Genomic DNA, 19,510 nt, shown 5'->3' with positions numbered 1-19,510 from the left:
TATCAGCTACAAGTACTTGTTTCCTAGGCAGTAGATGATGGTGAAGAGGATGGCCATAATGGAAGAGATGCTGCTCCTCTAGCCGGCCTGAAATGCACCAGTTTACGGAGAAGCATGCCTCAGAAGCGAAAAAGAATCGCCTGAACAAGACTTATCAAGCGTGATCATTCGGGTGCCTATATACATACCTTTGCTACAGAAGATGGTGGGTAAGAGCGTCCTACCCAGTCGCGCCTTCCGTGACCTTAGTTGTGTACCTTGAGAGACAACAGATTCCATGAACCCATTAAGCAAAATTTCCAGCCGCGGCCGTTCAAACAACTAGATCCTTTTCCCCAAGGTACTTGACTCTTCGCGCATTCACCCTACCTTACCTACCTCCACCGTACCCAGACCTCTCTCAGCTTCCTCTTCAACAAGCCGTATCCGTTATCGCTAGCCTCATCTTTCCTAAGCCAGACCGTCTCACGATCGGACTCGTTAAGACACAATTACATCACACCATGGCCTCATCTAGCATGAGCTAAACGCCCTTCCAGACTTCACAATAATAAGGACTACACATACGGACATGCCGAGAACGAGCGATTGCTTATTTCAATATCATCTATGTTACATCATTTGCATCCTGGCTCTCCGACATGCAGTGCAGGCGGGATCTACCTTTTCCCGGCAACAGTCCACCGAAAGCCGCTCGGCCCGTCCGCAAGACGCACTACCTGCTGCTGCGGCTTCTTGTCCGGCACAACTTGATACCCGCTGCTGGCCCCACCGATCCCGCCTCCACTGACAGAACAAACACCTCCTAGAACGACGCGAACCTCCTATTTCGCGTCCTCGTAGATGGGCTCCAGACCCTCCCAGGCCTGCTGCGGGTTCCCTTCGGGACCGGCCTTCTCTCTCTGCTGCCAGTACTTGCCGTTGAACTTCCAGTACTCCTCACCCGTAATCTCGCACGTCGTCTTCTCGAACCACGCGGGCCGGAATTCGATGCCCTTCTCCTCGCGCTGCTTTCTTCTCGCGCGCTGCGCCTCCTCCAGACGGTTCTTCTCCTCTGCAGCAAAGTCGTACTCTCCATCCTCCATGGCGCGCTGATCGGGACGAAGGCGAGAGTCCGTGGGCGGCAGCCAAGGCTTGAGCTTGTCGTCGATGTGGTTGAAGGTGAGCACGAAGGGGGTGAGGTTGAAGGGAATGCCGGGCGGGCGGGGGTTGGCCTGCCAGATGAGGAAAGCTTTGTTAGGGTCGGTGATGCTGCCCTTGTGGAGCGAAGCCGAGTCACCAGGATCCTCGACCGTAGCTTCGTATCCAGGCGTGAGACGAGCGTAAAGCTTCGAGTTCCATCGACCGCCCATGCTGTATCGGACTCTTCCATCAGAGTCGAGGACCTTGCCGGAAATCTTGTATGCGCTAGACGCCTTCCAGCCACGCGGCTGGAACTCGATCTGGCACACCTCGCCAGTTGTCCAGTTCTTGACCTCCATGGGTCCATAGTTGTCAACAGTAGGGTTGCCAGTGATGATGCCAATGACGGATGTGGTGACCTTTCTCCAGGTGTAAAGGTCTTCTTTGCCTCCAGACTTGGGTCGAAGCTTCAAGAACCACGTTCCAAGAGGGTTGGCGTCAAAGGACTTGCCGTAGAACTTTGTCTTGACGGCCGATTCACCCCAGTAGGTCCAGTGGGGTGATTCAGCCCAGGCGGCACCCACTGGAGGATGGTGAGAAACCTGCTCAATAAAGAAGCGGTAGTTCTTGTCCGGCCGGACGTATTCAAAAGTCTCTCCAAGAAGCGGGTTGAAGGGTTTCGCCACACGACCGACAGTGGAAGCGTATTCACTAGCAGCAAAGGCAGCCACATAGATGAGACGTTCAATCGAGTCAGATCTCTCCACAGCTTGGTCCAGAAGGTCGACGTATTCCATGTCCTCACCAGCGCGGTATAACAGAGAGGTAGGCTCGTTGAATGACACAGGCAAAGTCATCTTGGTCATATCCTTGCCAATCATGGACTTGAGAATGCCCTGCAGACAGATTAGCAAACCGGACATACATAGCGCTTGGAAATGGCGTAGCTTACCCAAAGTGAGATCTTGGGCCGATCATCAGCATCCATCTTGAGACGACTTCTGATGCCATTCTCGTAACCCTTGAAGGAGCTGCTGAGATCTGTGCCACCAGAAACAACAAGTTGCTGTTCCTCCTTCTCCTCGTGAGGAGTAGGCACCGCATCGGCATGCGGCAAGTGGCTGACCTCAACCTCTCCAGCATCAACTGCATCAAAGAACTCATCCTCGTCATCCGACTCAGAGTCAGATAGCTCAAGCGAATCAAGGACCGTCTTCTTCCTTGTCAAGGTCCTCTCGGGCGCCGCTGGCGGGGCTGCGATATTCGCGTCATCGGCACCGATGGCGGCCTCAACGGTCGCAGTACCATCCACCTTTCTGTCACCCTCGAGGTCCTGGCTAGTGGCCGTTGGCTGCTCGTTCATAACTTCGCGGAGCGCACGCTTGGCGGCTTTGCGCTTCTGCTCAGCCTGGTCGACACGCTCCTCCAGGATCTCCTGCTCCTTGGCAACCTTGGCCATGCTCTCCTCCCACATGCGGCGCATGTCGATTTCGCGGTCCAGCCGGTACTGCCAGTAGGCATCGCGATCCTTTGAAATCCGCATCAGGTCTCCGATAAGTCCCGTCAGACTCCTGACAGCAGCATCGTAGGTTGTGAGAGCCTGAGTGACCTTGGTGTCGGAAACAATCGTATTCGGGTTCTTAGAGGCCTCGGAGAGCATCGCAGCATTGACAGCTGAAATGGTATCGAGCTGTAGCTTGGCCGACTGAGCTGTGATGCTGAAGGCGTCCTTGCTGACAGAGGGCTCTTCACGACTACTGACATCCTCAAAGTCGTCATCGTCATCGTCATCGTCTGGTCCATGGTGCCCTCTTGTTACGCGAGATTGACCCGCATCTGTCGCGGCATCGGCAAAGTCGTCATCGTTGCTAGCGACGGTGCTTGCGCCAGCAAAGTCGCTTCTGGGGACGGACATCTTGCTGTGCGACATAGTCCTGGGGATCTGCACACTGCTTCTTCCATCGGCCACGCTGGCGCTCTCGCTCTGAGCCTCGTTGATGGACAGCTCTGGCGACTTTCCAGACTGCTCTGCCTTTGCCTGCCTCAGCAGCTCGGCGCCGCGAGCGCGCTGGCGCTCTTCCTCCTTTGCCTGGTCCTTTGTCCACTGAATGGAGTTGTTAAGGGCCCAGAACCAACGCTTCGCCTCGACCTCGTGGTTGGCCTTGAGGGTGTACTTGACTGAAGACTTGCCGATAATCTCGAATTTGGTCTTCTCGTCGGCGCTCATATGCAGCTTGGCGATGCGCGTGTTGATGGCGCCACGGCAAGCGGAGCCGGCATCGTCCTGGTGCTTGTAGTAGCTCAGAACGCCGTCCTCGAGAACGAACCATCGAAGCTGGTATCCCTTGCGGTAGTTGGTCCACTTCTTCAGGTAGCCCTTCATCTCTCGCGCCTCCTTTCCGGCCACAGGATCGGCAGAGGCCGCGGCTCCAGCGCCCTGTGAAGCCGCCTGGCCGAGAACGGCTTTCTCCTGGATACCTCTCTGAGCCGCAACGGCAGCGGGGGATCGCTTGAGCATGGCGCGTGTGGTATCGTCCTTTGTCACATCCTGCGGAAGCTTGCCCTTGCGGTCCCGACGGAAGGGATCGGCTCCGTGGAGCAGGAGGACCTGGATGAGTTGGGTATTCTTCTTGCGGGCGGCCTCGTGGAGAAGGTTTCCGCCGGCCTGGAGGGTTGTTGGTTCGGTAACGAATTCTGTGCTGTTGATGTCGAGAATCTGCTTGAGGCGTGACTCCTCCAATACAGTCTCGAGAGCCTTGTAATCGTTCTGCGCAATCAGACCCTGGATCTGTCTAACCTTGTTCTCGGCAAAGATGGATCGCGACAGCTGGAGAAGCTGGAAAATATCGGGGTTTCGAGCGACGTCGATGGGCAATCGGCCCTGGTAGTTGGCGATGGCATCGTTGATCTCCTTCTGGTCCAGCAAGAGCTTGACAACCTGGGTTCGGCCCTGGACGGCAGCTACGTGCAGCGGGGTATTTCCATCCTTGTCTCTAGCGTTGATATCGATGGTCCCAGCGCCGTCAGACAGGACGTACTCGACAACGGGGTATTCGGCGCATTGGATCGCAAGGTGAAGCACGGTGGTGTCGTCGAGGCCGGTGCCGCTGAGGGTATTGATGGAGGAGATGCTCGTGCGGGGCCCGCCCTCGGCGGTATCCCTGATGGCCTTGGAAATGGAGGCAGTGTCGCCGCTTCGCAGGGCCTCGACGATGCGGAACTTGCGGACAGATTGCTCGAGGGAGACGCCCTTTTCGCTACCTGCGACGCTCATCTTGGATGCGGATGTAGATGCGGTTGCGGAGGGGGGGCTGTTGTGGGAAGGGGTTCGGCCCATGGAAGGGGAGATGGAGAGCCTGTTGGCCCCGTTGCCGCGGGGGACGTTTTGAGCCATGGATATGTTTGTCGCGGAAGCCGCTGTAGAAGGTGGCGACGTCAGCGGCGCACCGTCATCCGTGGTGGATGGATCTTCTTCGCTGCGAGAGTGGTTTCGTCGTAGGAGTGAGAGGGCAGCGGCCGACTTTGACCGCTTATGGGTGCTGGAGAATCAGGAGAGGGTTAGCTTTGCTGCCGCCAAGATTGGGATGCGGAAGGTGCTGTTGCTGGTGCTGATAGTGCTTCTGTCTCTTGCTGGTGCTGCTGCTGCTGCTGCTGCTGCTGCAGGCCGCCCCGGAGAGAGTGTATGGGCAGACGCCTTGCTGCTGAGGTTTATGTCGGTCCCGATGACAGGTGCAGTGGGAATGGGAGGATGGTGCCAGAAGGGATGGGAGATTGTGGATGTGTGCATAGCAGCTGGAATGCCACAGGCGTGGAGAAGACGGGAGCAGATTGAGGTGGATCATCACGTACCTATCGCCAGCGTCCGACATGTTGCAGAGCAGTAAGGAAGCTCGGCTTCACTCACACACATGAACCTAGCTGGAGCAACAGTATCCGTAAAAGGATGCTATTATGGACACCTCTGGAACGCGGGCCAGGCAAGGTTGCTTGGGTTCCCCACTTCCTCGTAAGATAGTCTGAGTTTATATGAGCGTGTCCTGGATCCCGTACTCCGTCTCTCGTGGGGAGGTAATGTAAGGTAAAGAATGGAGCAGCCGGTGGTCAAGCACAAGGGACGGGCTTGTTATCCGTATGCCGCACTCCGTAGCAAAAGGAAAAGAATGGGTAAAGAAAGGTAAGGCAGTTTATGGCTTATGCTCGCAGGAATACTGGGTACTCGGACCTGTTGATAGGTCGGCGGAGGGGTTGGATGAGGAGGAGAATTGGTGGAGGATGCTGCTGCTGAATGAGGGACTGACTGGAAGTCGGTTCGGTTGGGGGAATGTGAGACGCTTTGGTCGGCGACAACAGACAAACCACAGACAATGGTGGGGTGGGTTGGATAATGCGTACAGTAAAGCTGTGGATGTTGTGATGAATATCCGATGATACCTAGAGACAGGTAGGCATCGAGGTGAGCGGCGTGGCTGGAACCAATGGGGTGCGAATTATCCCACGAAAGAGAAGATTCCAACGTTGGAATCCCGCTGTCGTTCGTGGGCGAGGATGATGGTGCTGTTGTTGCTGCTGCCAAGTTTCCTGCAAGTCGCACGAGAACGAAAGCGAGCTGAGCATGTAGTGTACGGAGTGAGGTAGTGTGGTGTAGAAGCAAGGTGGGATGGATGGTTGGACGGGATGGATGGGTAGATGATGGTCTTCCTTCTTTCTTTCTTTCTTTCTTTCTTTTTCCTCGACTGTTCGGGATACATAGAACCTAAGGTATCTCTCTCTATCTCTCCCACTCCTCGTCCCGAGTCTGCGCCTGAATCACATAAGGCAAGGTCACCAGCTCAGGTTGTAATAAAGGACTCAAACAACCAAGGTACCGACGCTATTCCAGCATAGCCCCATTGATGAACACGATAGAACCTCGACGACTGTCCAGATTAGCGCCTAGTGTGATTTTGTGCAACAAGGTCATCGCAAATCAACACTTGGCCTGCTGTGGTGCGCCCCTCATTCTGCTTCCCCCTCCCCTCTCACTGCTCAGATTGTACCTCTCTCCCTTTCCAGATGTGCCAGGTTCCCTGCAGAAATCCAGGAATCCAGAAATGACGTTCCCGTCCTTGGAGATGGGGGGTGACGAAACCACAAGCTTGCGGCCCCCTCATCCCACCCGTGAGCTCCCAGCCAATCACATCATCATTTCTCCCCCAGCGTGTCCAGTCTTTCCATGGAAACGGACTTATTTAGGCGACACACCCTGATACCCTTTTCATGCCACCCGATGATGACACCCCTTTTGGTCATTTTTGGGGGGAGCATACGGTGGGATGCAGAGGGGTAAAGCTGTAGGGTTAGTAAGGTGGTAAGGTTACCAAGGTAAAATAACGTGTATCGTGTTTTTCAGCTTACTACCCGTGTCGTGCCCGTGGAGAGTATCTAAGGGAGTACCTATGAGCGGCGCAAACGGTCGCCGGGTACCTGTGGCGTCCGTTGTTTGAGCCACACACGAGAGCTGAAGAAAGTTAGAAACTACCTTTAGTCCATCTCCGTACACCAACCGCATCGGGGACTGATTGACCATGATCGCTCCTCTGTGTCCTTACTGAGATATTTCCTGGAAACGGCGCGCGCAATCTCTGCCGAGCGGCTCATTGCAAACCGGGCCGGAACCCAGCAAGCAAGCCCATTGAGAAATTTCCCTTGTCGCTCCCGAGATCGGTTCGTTCAGCCCAGACACGCCGATTCGGCCGAACGACTAAGAAAGAAACCTTGGGGCCTAAAGCGCATAGGCTACACCCAAAAGTCAAACATCAGGTTGTTCAAGGAACAAATAACAAATCCCAGCAACGGGCTGATTGCATTGTTTGCATTTACATGCAGAATGTTTTCTCAACGGTATGCTCTAGCACGCAATGCGCCAAACGTTTTATCACGAGGTTCTATACGCCAAGGCTTGCTTTTACATGCCTCGATTGCAGCACCATAGGTATACAAAGGAAATATTAGTCATGTTTATACATCTCGTGAACAGAATTAAAGAAATAAATGCCATATCCGTAGTAACCAATCATCAATCCCTCACACACATTAGAGCAGAAGAGCAACGGCAAGGGCAGCGAAGCCACCGACTCCGAAAGCTCCGATCTTGGCAGCTCCAGCCTGGACAGGCTTGCTGGGAACGGGAGCAGCCGTTGTGTAGCTGGGAAACCCGCCCGTGGAGGTGGGCTTGTAGTTGGAGCCGGTACCCGCGAGTGTGGAGTTGTATTTGCCAATCGTGACGGGGACAGTCAGGGTCTTGTAGATGAAAGTCGTCGAGTCATCCTCTTTGCCGGGAACAACGGGTGTTACGGTAGGCTTGGGCGGAGAAAGGCTCCCAGAAGGCTTGCTGCCACCTTGGCTGCCAGTGGGCTTGGGAGCATCGCCAGTAGGCTTAGGGGGTTGGGGCACATCGCCAGAAGGCTTGTTCCCTCCTTGGCTGCCAGTAGGTTTGGGAACATCACCAGTGGGCTTGGGAGGCTGAGGAATGTCGCCAGAGGGCTTGTTTCCTCCTTGGCCACCGGTAGGCTTGGGAACATCCCCGGTGGGCTTAGGGGGTTGAGGCACGTCGCCAGAGGGCTTGGGAGGGTTGGGGACGTCGCCTGAAGGCTTAGTGCTGCCGGGTGTCGTCTCGGTGTACGGGCAGACGGTGGTGTATGCAGGGACGACCTTGGTCGTGACTTGGCCAACAGGGCAGTTTGGTACATCAGGGGCGCAAGATGTGATGGTGTACGTCTTTGTGGTGAAGACTGTGCTGGTAACCCATTGGGGAGGAGGGCTAATTGTAGGCACGGCGACGGCGGACGACGTTGCCGTGATAGGGCAGACAGTGGTGTACCAAGGAACAGTCTCGGTGACAACCTGACCCTTGGTGCAGGGTACATCGGGCTTGCAAGAGGTGACGGTGGTGATCTTGGTGGTGAAAATCGTGCTTGTGGTCAGCTGTTCGGGGACACTGAGTGTGTTCTTGGCCGACTCGGTAGCTGATTTGGTGCCGGTGGGCTTGTCTGAGATGGACACCGTCAAGGAGTTCTGGGCAGGTCTCGTAGCAGAACCAGTAGCAGAGCCAGTGGCCTTGTTGGTGACGCCGCCAGAGGCAGTCTTTGTTGCGTCTGCTGAGCCGGTGGCGGTAGCAGTGGCGGTGTGGGAGTTACCCGCCGTGGTGGTTGGGAAGTCCTCGTCGTCCTCATCGCAAGTGTCCGAAACAGTCGCAGACTTGGTCGCAGAAGCGCTGGCAGTGGCAGTGGCGTTGGAGCTCAACGATGTGATGATTCGCGAAGAAGCAGATCCTGTGGCAGACGCCGAAGAGTTGCCAAAGAAGGTGAGTGAAGCTGAGGCCGAGGCCGAGGATGATGCGGACACAGAAGCAGACGCTGAGGCGGACACAGAAGCGGATGCCGAAGCAGATCCCGAGCCAGATGCCGATGCTGATCTAGATGCTGAGCCAGACACTGATGCTGAGCCAGTGGCCGACACGGAAGCAGAGGCCGAAGCAGAGACAGAGACGGACGTCGGGATAGAAGCAGAGGCAGAGGCTGAAGCAGAAACGGATGCCGAGGCGGACTGGCTGGAGCTCGAGGTCGCGGAGCTGGAGCTAGAGCTAGAGCTTGCCGAAGTGGTGGAAACAATGGCAGACGAGGTGCTGGTGGAAGAGATCACGGACGATGTCGAAGTCGAGATGCTGATGGTGGAGGTCTTGGCAGGGATGGGGTTGCAACCGTACTTGAGAGCATCGGCAATGGCCTCGTGGAACGACTGGCCGTTGATCTGATTGATGGCGCCACGGGTGGCATCCCAGATAGAAACACCTCCAAAGTGCGGCTTGCTCTGGTACTTGCAGATCAAGTCCTTGATCGTGGAAGGAGGAGCATAACCGTTCCATCCAGACTCGACGCTGGCGAGGACACCAATGTAGAGCTTCGCATCCTTGCTCTTGGAGGTCTGAGAAATGACCGTCTCCCAGTCGTCGTAGTTGGGAGTATCGGTGATTTGGCAGCCGGGGTTGTTGTAGAACTGGATGAAGAGGGAGTCGAATTGGGCGTTGTAGATGAGCTCCTTGAGCTGGAACCAGGTGTCTGACGTTGGGCACTGGGGAGCAGCAGAAATGTGGTAGATACCGCAGCTGCGAAGCTTCTCAACCATCTTGATCCAGGGCTTTTGGTCGGCTATTGTTGAAGTTAGTATCATAATTCATCATAAAAAGGGGCAACCTTATCAACATACGATACTTGAACTCTAGGTCAAAGTCGAAACCGTCAACAGCAATGTGCTCAGTCTCGCTGATATCAAAGGGACGAGGGCCGTTCCATCCCTGATCGTAAGGACCAAAAGTCTTGTGCAACAAATCACCAAATTCATGGCCATCCTGCTCACTGTCAATGTCGTAGCTGCAGGGGCCTCCGGTTGGGCAGTAACCACCAATAGCCAGGAGAACCTTGATGCCCTTGGCCTGGCAGTACTGGATATCCTTCTTGATGTAGTCACAGTTCATAATCAACTTGGTGTCTTCGCCAGTCTTGGGATTCTTGTAGTAAACCTCGCCGCCGCAGTGGCCGGCGAAATTGGTGCCGGGGTATCCAGCGCTGTTCTTGGGAGAGTATGTGACGAAGGATAGAGAGACGGAAGTGACGCCCGGAGCATCACAATAGCTTGAAAGGCGGTCGGTAGTCTGGCCATACTGTCCCCAGTACAGGTTGAGTCCGAGAAGTGGCGAGGCACTTGTGGTTGTCTGTGAAGAAGAATGGGCCAGGGCCGGGCTGATGACCGCGGCGGCGGCAACGAATGACTTGCTGAAGAGCATGTTTGACGTAGTAGTATTAGACAATTAAGTGTTTTGTACGTTGTTCGCAACGATTGTAAGGTGGCCGAGGCCGTAGAAAGAGTGTAGATGTGATCTAAGATCAAAGAAAGGACGCAAACACGAATGTTTGCAAGATGGTGAAGACGCACCGTCGTCTCTAGATCTCAACAGGAACAGAGATGGAGTGAGGAAATCAGGGAAGAGAGAAAAGAGACATTACATGGAACGTCAGGAGAAGACTCCCATTCATAAGTGAACCATTGCCGCTCTCCACGAAGCGGCGCAACGATGTAGTGACTAACTACATTGAGGGACGGGTAAAGAAAAATTGCCTAGAGGCAAATTGAGTTGTGGGTGTAAGCCATCATGGCGAGGGGTGCAGGGGACCAATCTCCCCCCTCGTGAGGACTACTCGAGAAGCACGAATAGGCATTGACGCCCACAAGCGGCGCAGACCGCAACGGCGACGATGTGGGATGCGTATGCATTGATGTGTTAGCGGGTGGGTGTGCAGGCAATGCGGGCGACGGCGTGGTGGTGAGCGGAGTTGAAGTTGTGACGATGGAAGAGACGAGGTCCAAAAAAGTGGGCGGCTGTGGGCACACACCAGACGCACCACTTCCCAAACAGGCAAGCGTTTCTACAGTGGTCATCTTCTTGGGCGGTGGTCCAGGCGTGGTGGCTCTCACTGCCCGGCGCACGACAAAGGCGGCCAGTTCCAATGAAGCTGCTGAAGGGACAGGAACAGGACTAGCGTCACCCAAGCGACGTGTGAATAGGGGTCGTTTCTCGTGTTTGATTCGCCGCGTCCCCTGAATCGGGTGGAACTACTGCCTGTCAGCGGCGCCAATGCAGACTTCAAGCACGCTTCAACCACGGTTGGACCTGCAACCCACAGCTCTGGGCCATTGGCGTTGGCCTTTGGTTGCATCGACGACAGAAGCTGGCCGTCGTTCCGGTCTTGAAGCCGTCTTCTCCCTAGCTGTGTCCTCAGCCCAGTTGGTGGAGAGATGGTGAGAGAAATATCCCGCTAAACTGGGTCTCTATGATGGAGATGCCATGGTAAACTTGCAGCCTGTTTTCTGCGAGCACTCGGCCACTCCAGTCTGGCACACTAATTACTTCAGAGAATCCAGTCGAGTTGAGACCAAGCTTCCAAAGATAGTATCTATACGGACACATCTGTGGATTTCCCCGAAGAAGGCGCGACAGGCTGTGAAGATTCTGATTTGGATGTGAAAGGATTGGGCGAGATCACTTACATGAAGTCACCCACACGTGATAAGAATGAGATCTTCTTGGTCCCAACGAACACAGACTTTTGGGTCCAGGAAAGGGGGAAGCTACGCGTAAACCCAGCCGTACCTCAGCTAGACTAATGTGAGGTAGCTCGAGTTTCCCCGTGGAATCACGCGTTGTCCGTCTTGGTGGACCGTGGCTCGCGCCTTACCGGCCGAACGGTGGAAGATGGGAAATTGGTGGCTGCAGCGAGGTGGCACACCGTCCAGAATATTTTGGGACTTTGGTAAACTAACAGCACCAAAGTTCTTTTCACACCCTCCCAGGCCAGCTTTCACCATACCTCTCATCAAACGTGCTCTTGCTGATTCTTGTTGGCTGAGCTTGGAATATATCTGTCAATGACGCACGGTAGTACTGCAGGCAGTTGGCTGCCTCCCTCTCACTATTCTAAGGATACAATGCTTGCACGTGTCGCGCCATCGTGGTGTTTCTGAGGCGTCGGGTATCTGCTGTTTCACGCGCCAAGAACGTCAAGAGGACTAGTTGCTCAATGACACCGCTCATCAACGGGTGGCAGTCGGAGACAGATTCCATCCCCATGTAATTGGGTCGGCCCTTTGCTGTGTAGAAGACGGATGCAAATCCCTGCGAGCGGCCAAGGCCACGGTCCGATTCACTCGATGCGATTAAGCAAGGAATTCGATACCTAGGGGCATCCAGAGAGTTCTTTTCCTAGGCACATTTCATTCCCTATACAATACTTCACGTGCCAAATATGTAAAGGGTATGATACTTAGGTGTGCTTTTGGGCATCTACTCTGAACCATTACGACTGAAACCCAACTCTCAACCTTTCTGTTTCTAAAGTTCAGTAAGGATTTGATGATTACATGGATGTTGAATGGTCAATGGTTAAAGACTTGACCTACTGCTGCGGTTAAGAATATGGAGGTGCCTAATTGGATGAAGATGGAAATCGCGAGGTCGTCGTAACTGAAGTTGGCTTCGGTGTTGTCCGAAAAGGGCAAGAGGAAGACGGGAGGAAGAGACAGGAGCGACCCACATTCCACCTACCCCGCCCGATCCTCGAGGTAACCGAATCACCTGGATGTCTTCAATCCCTGTCGACAGATCTCACTTGCTCCCTCATCTTCATCTCACGACCCTCAAATCGATGTTTGCAGGATTTGCACCAGAGAGCTGGGACCGGCAAGTGCCGTTGGCAACAGAGAGCAATATGAATTGTTGCGCCTCTGCCGCAATTGCTCCGGCTCATGAGCGTCGTAAGGTAGCCCACAAGATCATCGACTTAGACCGCTCACTCGGGATACAGACATGTTCAACGGATCGATGTCAACTGTTCAACTTTTGTTTTCAACTTGTTTCATTTTGAAGTTGAGCTGTACCTTACTCTTGAAGAGCCCTGCCGAAAGGTAGTATGCTATCGCGGTTCCTCCCGCTTCTAGGTTGTTCTTTCCAATTGTTGACGCCAGGTAACCTTCAAGTCAAATGCATAGGGTAAGTACCCATCAGTCGCTCCCTCCTTCACTTACACATCTCTCTTCAGGCACTCGAATCTCAAGACCTTCCCAAATCACCCAAACACCACGCTTTCCAGAAATCAAGGAGACAAAAGAAAGATGCGCCACCTCTCCTACAACCTCGTCTCGACCAACTTCACCCCCACGTCATCCCATCGTCCTCGTCGTCGTGATCGGCCAGTCTCTCTTCCTCTGCGCCAAGTTGGCCGATATCTTTCCATCTCAATGGGTTCTGCTCCCATCCCCACTCGATGTGGAAGTCCACACCGCGGGCCTCAAGAAACCATGCCACGAGACACTCTATTGAGCAAGGCGCCGGCGTCGGGCAATCGCTTGCCAGGGGACCAGACGGCATAACCTCGCATCCCGAGAAGTCACGGAGCGCCGGTCGAGAGGGAGTTGCTGCAAGGTCGACCATCTGTTGGAACCGGTCGTACATGTAGAGCCAGTGGCCCATGGCCGCTGCGCTTCCGTACGCGATTTGATCGGTTGGTCCTATTCGAGTATCAGGTCAGCTGTCATGTTACATTATTTCAGGCATCTCGCAGATATTCACATACCGACACCGACGCGTCCGCTCATACGCGCACAGTAGAAGTAGTGTTCACCTCGAGGGTGTGGCAGAATGAGCGTGTTTGGGCCCAGCTCCTCCAGCGTCTTGAATTGTGGTCTCGCCCATAACGACGTGTCCGGCCGAATCCGCAGTACTGTGTCATGGGTGTAGCCGTTGGTGACACTCCAAGCCCACCACCTCTCCGCCGCCAACGATACGGTTCTCAGCTGATTGTTCAATCTTCCCAGTCTTTCGCCACACGGTGTCGCCGCCATCGCCTCCGTGCCGCCGGGATATTCCACCTCCGTCTCGCTCACAGGCAAAACGTCGACCGATCGCAAGTGTGTGCCATAGCACTCCCTCAGGTTCGCTTCAATGGACTCCTTGGTTCGGTTGAACACATCTACGTCACCAGGCTCGTAGAGCATGTAGGCGAAGACGTCGATCCTCGAGAAAGCCGGGTGGTCGGCGATGAGCTCCGACATGTGCGTCTTGCAGGTAACGTGGTTGGTCCTGTACAGGCCGGCAATGATGACAGCCAGACTGCGCTTCTTTTCGCGCTCACTCGGTGGCACGTACAAATCGCATAGCCCAGGAATCGATAGTCTCCCCGTATCCGACAGCTCGAGTTGACCAGAGCTTCTCTTCGACTCGGCGATAGTTTGCGACCCGCCGTCCTCGCTCCGTCCCATAATGCCTCCCTGTGTCTTCTTGCAGGCCGGCTCGAGGTCGCTATGCCAAACCGTCGTCCACGTATTCTTCAACATGGCATTTAATACGATACGAACGTGGCCTTGTTGATTCTCAAGAATGACTGTGCGCCCGCCCTTGTGCAAATCACCTGTCGCGGTCCACCACACGGCATGAGAGCTGCCGTCATCATCAACCCTGTTGAGAACCAGGTCGCCGTCATCCTGCAGAACGAGAGCGTGACGACCGCTAGGCGATGTGAAAATAGGCGTTCCCGCGGACAAAAGGACCCCGTCAGCGTCCGGCGTCAGAACAGCTGTACGTGAGCCAGCGCCGTTATCGCCACCATCGCTCCCGGCCGGCCCCTTGGGTGTAGACTCTGGCGTAGGTCGGTGTAAGCTAGGCACTGGTAGTCCGGAGCTGGCGACGTGCCAGTGTGGCTGCAGTACAAAGATCGCGGACAACAAGAAGATGAAGAAGGCGCCAATGAGTACTTTTGACCGGCGAGAGGAGCCGTTCCTCAGTATTGTCCATCGAGATTGGTTTGCGATCATGGTGTGGTCGTGAGTCGGACCCATGGTCCTATGGCTTCTGTTAAGTTTCCGCTCTCTTACTGCTGTTCCCGCTTGCTCCTCGTGCTGATGTTGTGAAGGAAATGAGTTGACAAGAAGGGAAAAAGGTATAATTTCAAATATCCTTCAACGGCCCTTTCGGTATGAGTACAGGTGAAGGGATCCGATCTGGGTCCCTCTGCAGGAACTTGAGCGAACACCCCGCGCTATATCAGATGACGCTCGAACCGGCCGTTGAGCTCAGACCTCCTCCTTTTTGGCAGGGTGAGTAAACAACTCCTGCGATCTGTGGACACAAGTGGGTTGGGCGAGAACGAAAATAGACTTTGTGTTTTGTTGCGACGACTCGTAAGCTGCCTTTTCGTGCCAGAGCAGCCCAGCGGACGGTAGCCGAGGCGGCAGAGGGCGGGCACTTCTTTTGGTCGGTGATGGAATCGCCCGCTGCGCAAATCTTTTTCCTCACAAGCCAATCCCGGTCCAGAAGAAGAGGCAAAAAGATTAGGCAAGGCCAGGAGCATAAAAATCGTGGAGAAGGAAAAGCTCAGAGACGGGACGAAGAGAGTTAAGAACCCTCGTCAAAGGTCAACGCAGCAATTCTGAGACGACGTCAGGGGGGAGGTTCTGGCGTATGAATTGTACGGGAAAGTCTTGGCGGTCCGGACAGCCCGGCGATTGCCAGCAGAGCAGCAAACTCAGAGACAACCAAACTTTTGGAACTGAAATGATCTTCGAGGCTCGGCGTCCCAGCGTAGGGATGGCAGGACTAGGCGGTAAATTAGGACATTTTGCGTGGACGGCGTGGGCGGAAGAAGGAAAGAAAAAGGTTGTTTGATTACGCCCACTACTCTGGGGGCCAACAGGGCCGCCCAGCAAGGCATCCATCTTTCGGAAGGACAATATCGCCAATCATCTAGAGATTTGAGGTCTCTGGATAAGGCCAAGGAGATTTGATCGCCGCAAGTGAGAAAGCAAGGATGGCGAGAGGCTGCGGGTAAGATTTTGGGCCAGAAGCACAACACGGGCGCGAGCTTGGGGATACACAAACACTTTCGAGGTTGTCGAACATGAACTCGAGGCCTCGAGAGTCTAGAGTAACAATCGTACGGATACACGTGTAATACGTGAGCCGGGCGAAAGCTTGGGAAGATGGCACAACCAATCGGGCGGCTGCCTTTTGACCCTTGACGTGGACTCAGTGAGGCGCAAGAGGGCGACGACGCAACTCTCTAGCCCCCGTCTCCCAATGGCGCGCGACTTTTTGTGGTCGTCGTGTCTTTTTTAGAGCGAAACGAACGCCCGTTTTGTTACCAACGAGAAGAGCCTCCTGGCCTTGGCTTTTCACCCTTACTTGGCGTTGTTGTTTCTTCTCTTATCGGGCGACGAAGCAAGCGGGATGGGAAAACCGCAGCCAGGCGAGTAACCGCTGCTTACACCCTAAGGTAGACACAACGCCCATCACTAAAAGTACGAGGGACAAACGTGGTTAGTTATGTTGCCCGACTTCAGTAATCCAAAACGGGAGCCACTTCTGTCGCTTTCTCTTCCTGCTCTATTTCTCTTTCTAACTTTCTACGAAGCGCCGTAGGCCGCCTCGTCAAGATTAGAGATCTTGGCAAAGCAGACGGGGGACCGCCAAGAAACCCTCTTTTTTTTTTGGCCCCAAGTGCCCTGACTAGGAACGCCTATCGGGGAATCGGGGGCTAACGGGCTAAGGTAACGAAAGCTCTCGACTATCGATGGTGTCTGTGCCGGCGCCGAACGCAAGTTTCTTAGTGCAGAAGAAGAATGCTTTTTTTTTTCTCGGGGGGGGGGGGGGTTGTCTGAAGATGTGATTCCATGCCGCAGTCCCTTGCTGAAGTTACTATAGTTGAAAACTTGAAAATGCAAAAGAGAGACAAACGAAGGTAGATTGCCGATACAGTAGATAAGGTAAAGAGACAGCCGTGGCTTTGTAGGAGAAGGAAGCTCCTGGAGTCCCAGGGCCCAGGTAAGGGGTCAGTTTCGCAGAATCAAAAACTCTCGAGCCCTGGACCTGGGACGCGGACGCGGACGGAGGGGAGGGACGGGAAGTGCGCGGGTATCTTTTTTTCTCTCTGTCGCAGTGCCGTGAATGCGACGCCAAAATGCAGAACTGCACCCTGCGGCGCCTGCGCACGACGGTTACTACGTAGGCAGGTTCCATTTCTGCGGCGCCTGTCTGCGCCGCACGTACCCTTGATTCTTCGTGAACGACGTCGCGCAAGCGTGTACTCCGAAAGAGGCGTGCTCCCGCCGGCAGTCTTGGTTGGTCTACTGGGGCTTTTTTTTCTACGAATACTTCGTTAGCCGAAGGTTCGTGGTTTCGCACTGCTCTCGGGAGGTTCCCCCCCCCCCCCTCCTTTTCTGTGCATCCCGAGTGTGCCATCGTATTGCTGCAAGAGTTATTCAAGTCTCCAAGCTTAGTAGTAGTAGACATGAAGCATGGCACTTGCTTCAAGTTAAATACCCACGGTGATGCTACACAGCGTCTGGAGGTTATGGGACTCGAAGAGAGATGAATTCAGTCGAGCAGATGCGAGGAGTGGGATACGTTAACTCCATACCGCGTTCGAGAAAGTACTTCTCCTCTTTGCCCGAGGAAGTGTGAAGCCCCCCTCCAACCTCCAAATCGAAGGCAAATGCTTGTCGCATCTTGACGGCTTCGCACGCACGCATAACGCATCACAGAAAGAGAACAATTCCCGAGTCCAGACCCCCAGGTCTTCAAGCGAGGCGCAATGATTTGAGAGGGCCACCGGACGACCAGTGTCATCCGCCCCGTCGGTAAACGGTGACGATAAGGACGGTAAGACCGGACCTGACGTCGTTGTAAAGGGGCCGTGCGGCCTTCTCTTTCCCTCTTCCTTTCTCTCTGTCTCCCAGACCTGTGCTTCCAGAAGTTCCGATTCCATCCAAGAGAGACATCAAACAAGTCATCGTCGTCAAGAGAAGTCCTCATCATTTGGGAAAACCCTGGTCAAGAGCCCAGCGTTTGACTAGTTTTCACAATCATGACGCGGCAGAGACGCGGCAGCGGCAGCTTATGCGGGAACTAACGAGTGTTGGTATCCAATAGTGTATTGATATTAGCTTTAGTGTATATTTTAAAGAGAGAAAGATGGCGAGTTTTCCAGGAGGGAAGAAAAGGGGGCTTGCTTTGACAAGCGAAGCAAGCCACGAGGACGACTCTTCTGTGCTAAACACTCAGATCAAGAAGTCAACATGAATCTTCCATCAACCCCCCTCCCGCCTCTTCGACCAAAAACTGCATATTTTCAATGGAGTCTTGACCTTACACGGCCCTTTCAGGCATACGCCGGAGGCTCGGCAGCAGCCATCTGCCTCTTGCGCGCCGCGTTGATGGCCTTCAACTTGGCCGTGCCGAGACCAGCAACACCGTTCTCCTGATTGTCACCCAGCCACGGCTTCTTGGAATCACCCAGCATGCTGCCCGCGAGGAAGTACGCGACCTGGCCGAGGATGATGAGCACAAAGGCGATGGGGTACATCCAGTGGATGGAGTAGCCAAAGACGTTGACGCCGATGATGATGCCCCAAAAGTTGCCCGTCAGCAGCGAAATATTGTAGAACGCGGCGCTGGCCATGCGCAGTAGCAGCGGCACCAGGCTGTAGAAGAGGCAGAGCGCAAAGGTGTAGCCGAGGAGGTAGCCAATGGCGGGGCCGTTCCAGGTGGCCTCGCGGAAAGACTCGCGGTCAAAGATGGCGGCCTGGACGCCGTTGATGCACATGCCCCACATGCCCATGAAGGAAAGAACCTCGTAGACGGGCCGGCGGCTGACGAACCACTCCTCTGCGACGTTGGTCACACCGTACAGGGTCGCGCCGAGGAGGGCGAATAGGTCGCCCTTAACCATGTCGATCCCAGGACCGCCGTTGGAGCCGGTGATGTGGTCGCTAGCGAGGAGGACACCGCAGCCGCCGATGGCGACGATGATGCCGACGATCTGGAAGACCTTGTAGCGGACGCGAAGGAGGAAGAACGAGAGGATGATAACGACGACGATGGCCCAGAAGTTGAGGAGCTGGGCCGAGAGGATGTTGGTGTAGCGGTAGGCCAGGACGGTGAAGTAGTTGCCCTCGACATCGAGGAAAGAGAGGATGAAGTACTTCCAGCCGTCGCGGAGGAGGAGCTTACCCCACTTCTTGAAGCCGTACTTGTAGATGGTGACGGGGAAGTAGATGAGGAACAACAAGATGTAGTTGAAGACGGTCTGGAAAGCCGGGATCGAGACTCCGTTGTTAGCGAGGAAGGAGGTGAAGGTGTTCGTCGAGGTGATGCACAAGGCGAGGATCTGGCCGATGATGAGGACGATCCAGAAGTCGACGGTGGTGAAGTAGCTCCACCAGTGCACCTTCCTGGCCTCGATATCGTGCAGACCCTGGCCTACGAGCTCGGACTCGTCGTGGCCGGCGGTGATCTGTGTTGTGGTCACCGGGGCGGTGTTGAGGTTCTTGGTGGTGTCGTCGTCGGCGGCCATGGTGGGCAACGGTGCGTAGGCGTGACCGGGGTCGGTGTTGGTTTCTGTGGTCCTGGTGAAGGGTAGGCGCCGTAGCGACAGAATGGACTCGAAGCGACGGGATACGATGCTGGGCATACAGCGATCTGAGGCGAGGTTAGTCGTCTGTTGCCTTTGCCACACGTTGATGTGGTTGGAAGTCATCTTGTTTGCTGGGTCTATTCTACATACCTTGGTGCGCACAGGAGGGTATTCAGACGATGTATCGTCTGCGCGAAACGATCTCAACTCTCGGTCGAGTTTCGTTCTCGCGATATGTGATTATTGGTATGGATTTGTAGTGATAATGACTGCTCTGGTCTTTCTCGTCCCCTGGCAGCAAGCGCAAAGACTCAAGTCGCTCGCTGTTTTGTCTATCTTACGATAGCACGGCACATGGACGATGCGCCGGGAATCGGTATGCGAAGAAGTTG

The 19,510-nt window shown here is 54.7% G+C and overlaps 5 protein-coding genes across 5 annotated transcripts; 1 reads left to right on the top strand and 4 right to left on the bottom strand.

Annotated features, from left to right (window-relative positions):
• Positions 1–824: 824 nt before the first annotated feature.
• On the bottom strand, positions 825–4,991 carry CCOS01_01477 (oxysterol-binding protein; the record flags this gene model as incomplete). Its single annotated transcript, XM_060449672.1, has 3 exons — positions 825–2,018; positions 2,075–4,661; positions 4,972–4,991. The coding sequence occupies 3 exons, from the start codon at positions 4,989–4,991 to the stop codon at positions 825–827; spliced, it is 3,801 nt and encodes a 1,266-aa protein (XP_060321110.1).
• CCOS01_01476 (uncharacterized protein) lies at positions 4,515–5,006 on the top strand (the record flags this gene model as incomplete). Its single annotated transcript, XM_060449671.1, has 1 exon — positions 4,515–5,006. The coding sequence occupies one exon, from the start codon at positions 4,515–4,517 to the stop codon at positions 5,004–5,006; it is 492 nt and encodes a 163-aa protein (XP_060321109.1).
• A 2,188-nt stretch (positions 5,007–7,194) lies between these two features.
• On the bottom strand, positions 7,195–9,943 carry CCOS01_01475 (endochitinase; the record flags this gene model as incomplete). Its single annotated transcript, XM_060449670.1, has 2 exons — positions 7,195–9,308; positions 9,367–9,943. The coding sequence occupies 2 exons, from the start codon at positions 9,941–9,943 to the stop codon at positions 7,195–7,197; spliced, it is 2,691 nt and encodes an 896-aa protein (XP_060321108.1).
• Positions 9,944–12,862: 2,919 nt separating this feature from the next.
• Positions 12,863–14,547, bottom strand: CCOS01_01474 (uncharacterized protein; the record flags this gene model as incomplete). The annotated part of the gene is made up of 2 exons (XM_060449669.1): positions 12,863–13,221; positions 13,287–14,547. 2 exons carry the CDS (start codon positions 14,545–14,547, stop codon positions 12,863–12,865), a joined length of 1,620 nt encoding a protein of 539 aa, XP_060321107.1.
• A 3,317-nt stretch (positions 14,548–17,864) lies between these two features.
• On the bottom strand, positions 17,865–19,241 carry CCOS01_01473 (uncharacterized protein; the record flags this gene model as incomplete). The annotated part of the gene is made up of 1 exon (XM_060449668.1): positions 17,865–19,241. The coding sequence occupies one exon, from the start codon at positions 19,239–19,241 to the stop codon at positions 17,865–17,867; it is 1,377 nt and encodes a 458-aa protein (XP_060321106.1).
• Positions 19,242–19,510: the final 269 nt, after the last annotated feature.

Source organism: Colletotrichum costaricense (assembly GCF_030867565.1).
Source record: "Colletotrichum costaricense strain IMI 309622 chromosome Unknown Scaffold_1.1, whole genome shotgun sequence".
Taxonomy (NCBI): domain Eukaryota; kingdom Fungi; phylum Ascomycota; class Sordariomycetes; order Glomerellales; family Glomerellaceae; genus Colletotrichum; species Colletotrichum costaricense.
Note: the sequence above shows the minus strand (reverse complement) of the source record. Positions and strands in the feature narration are given on the sequence as shown.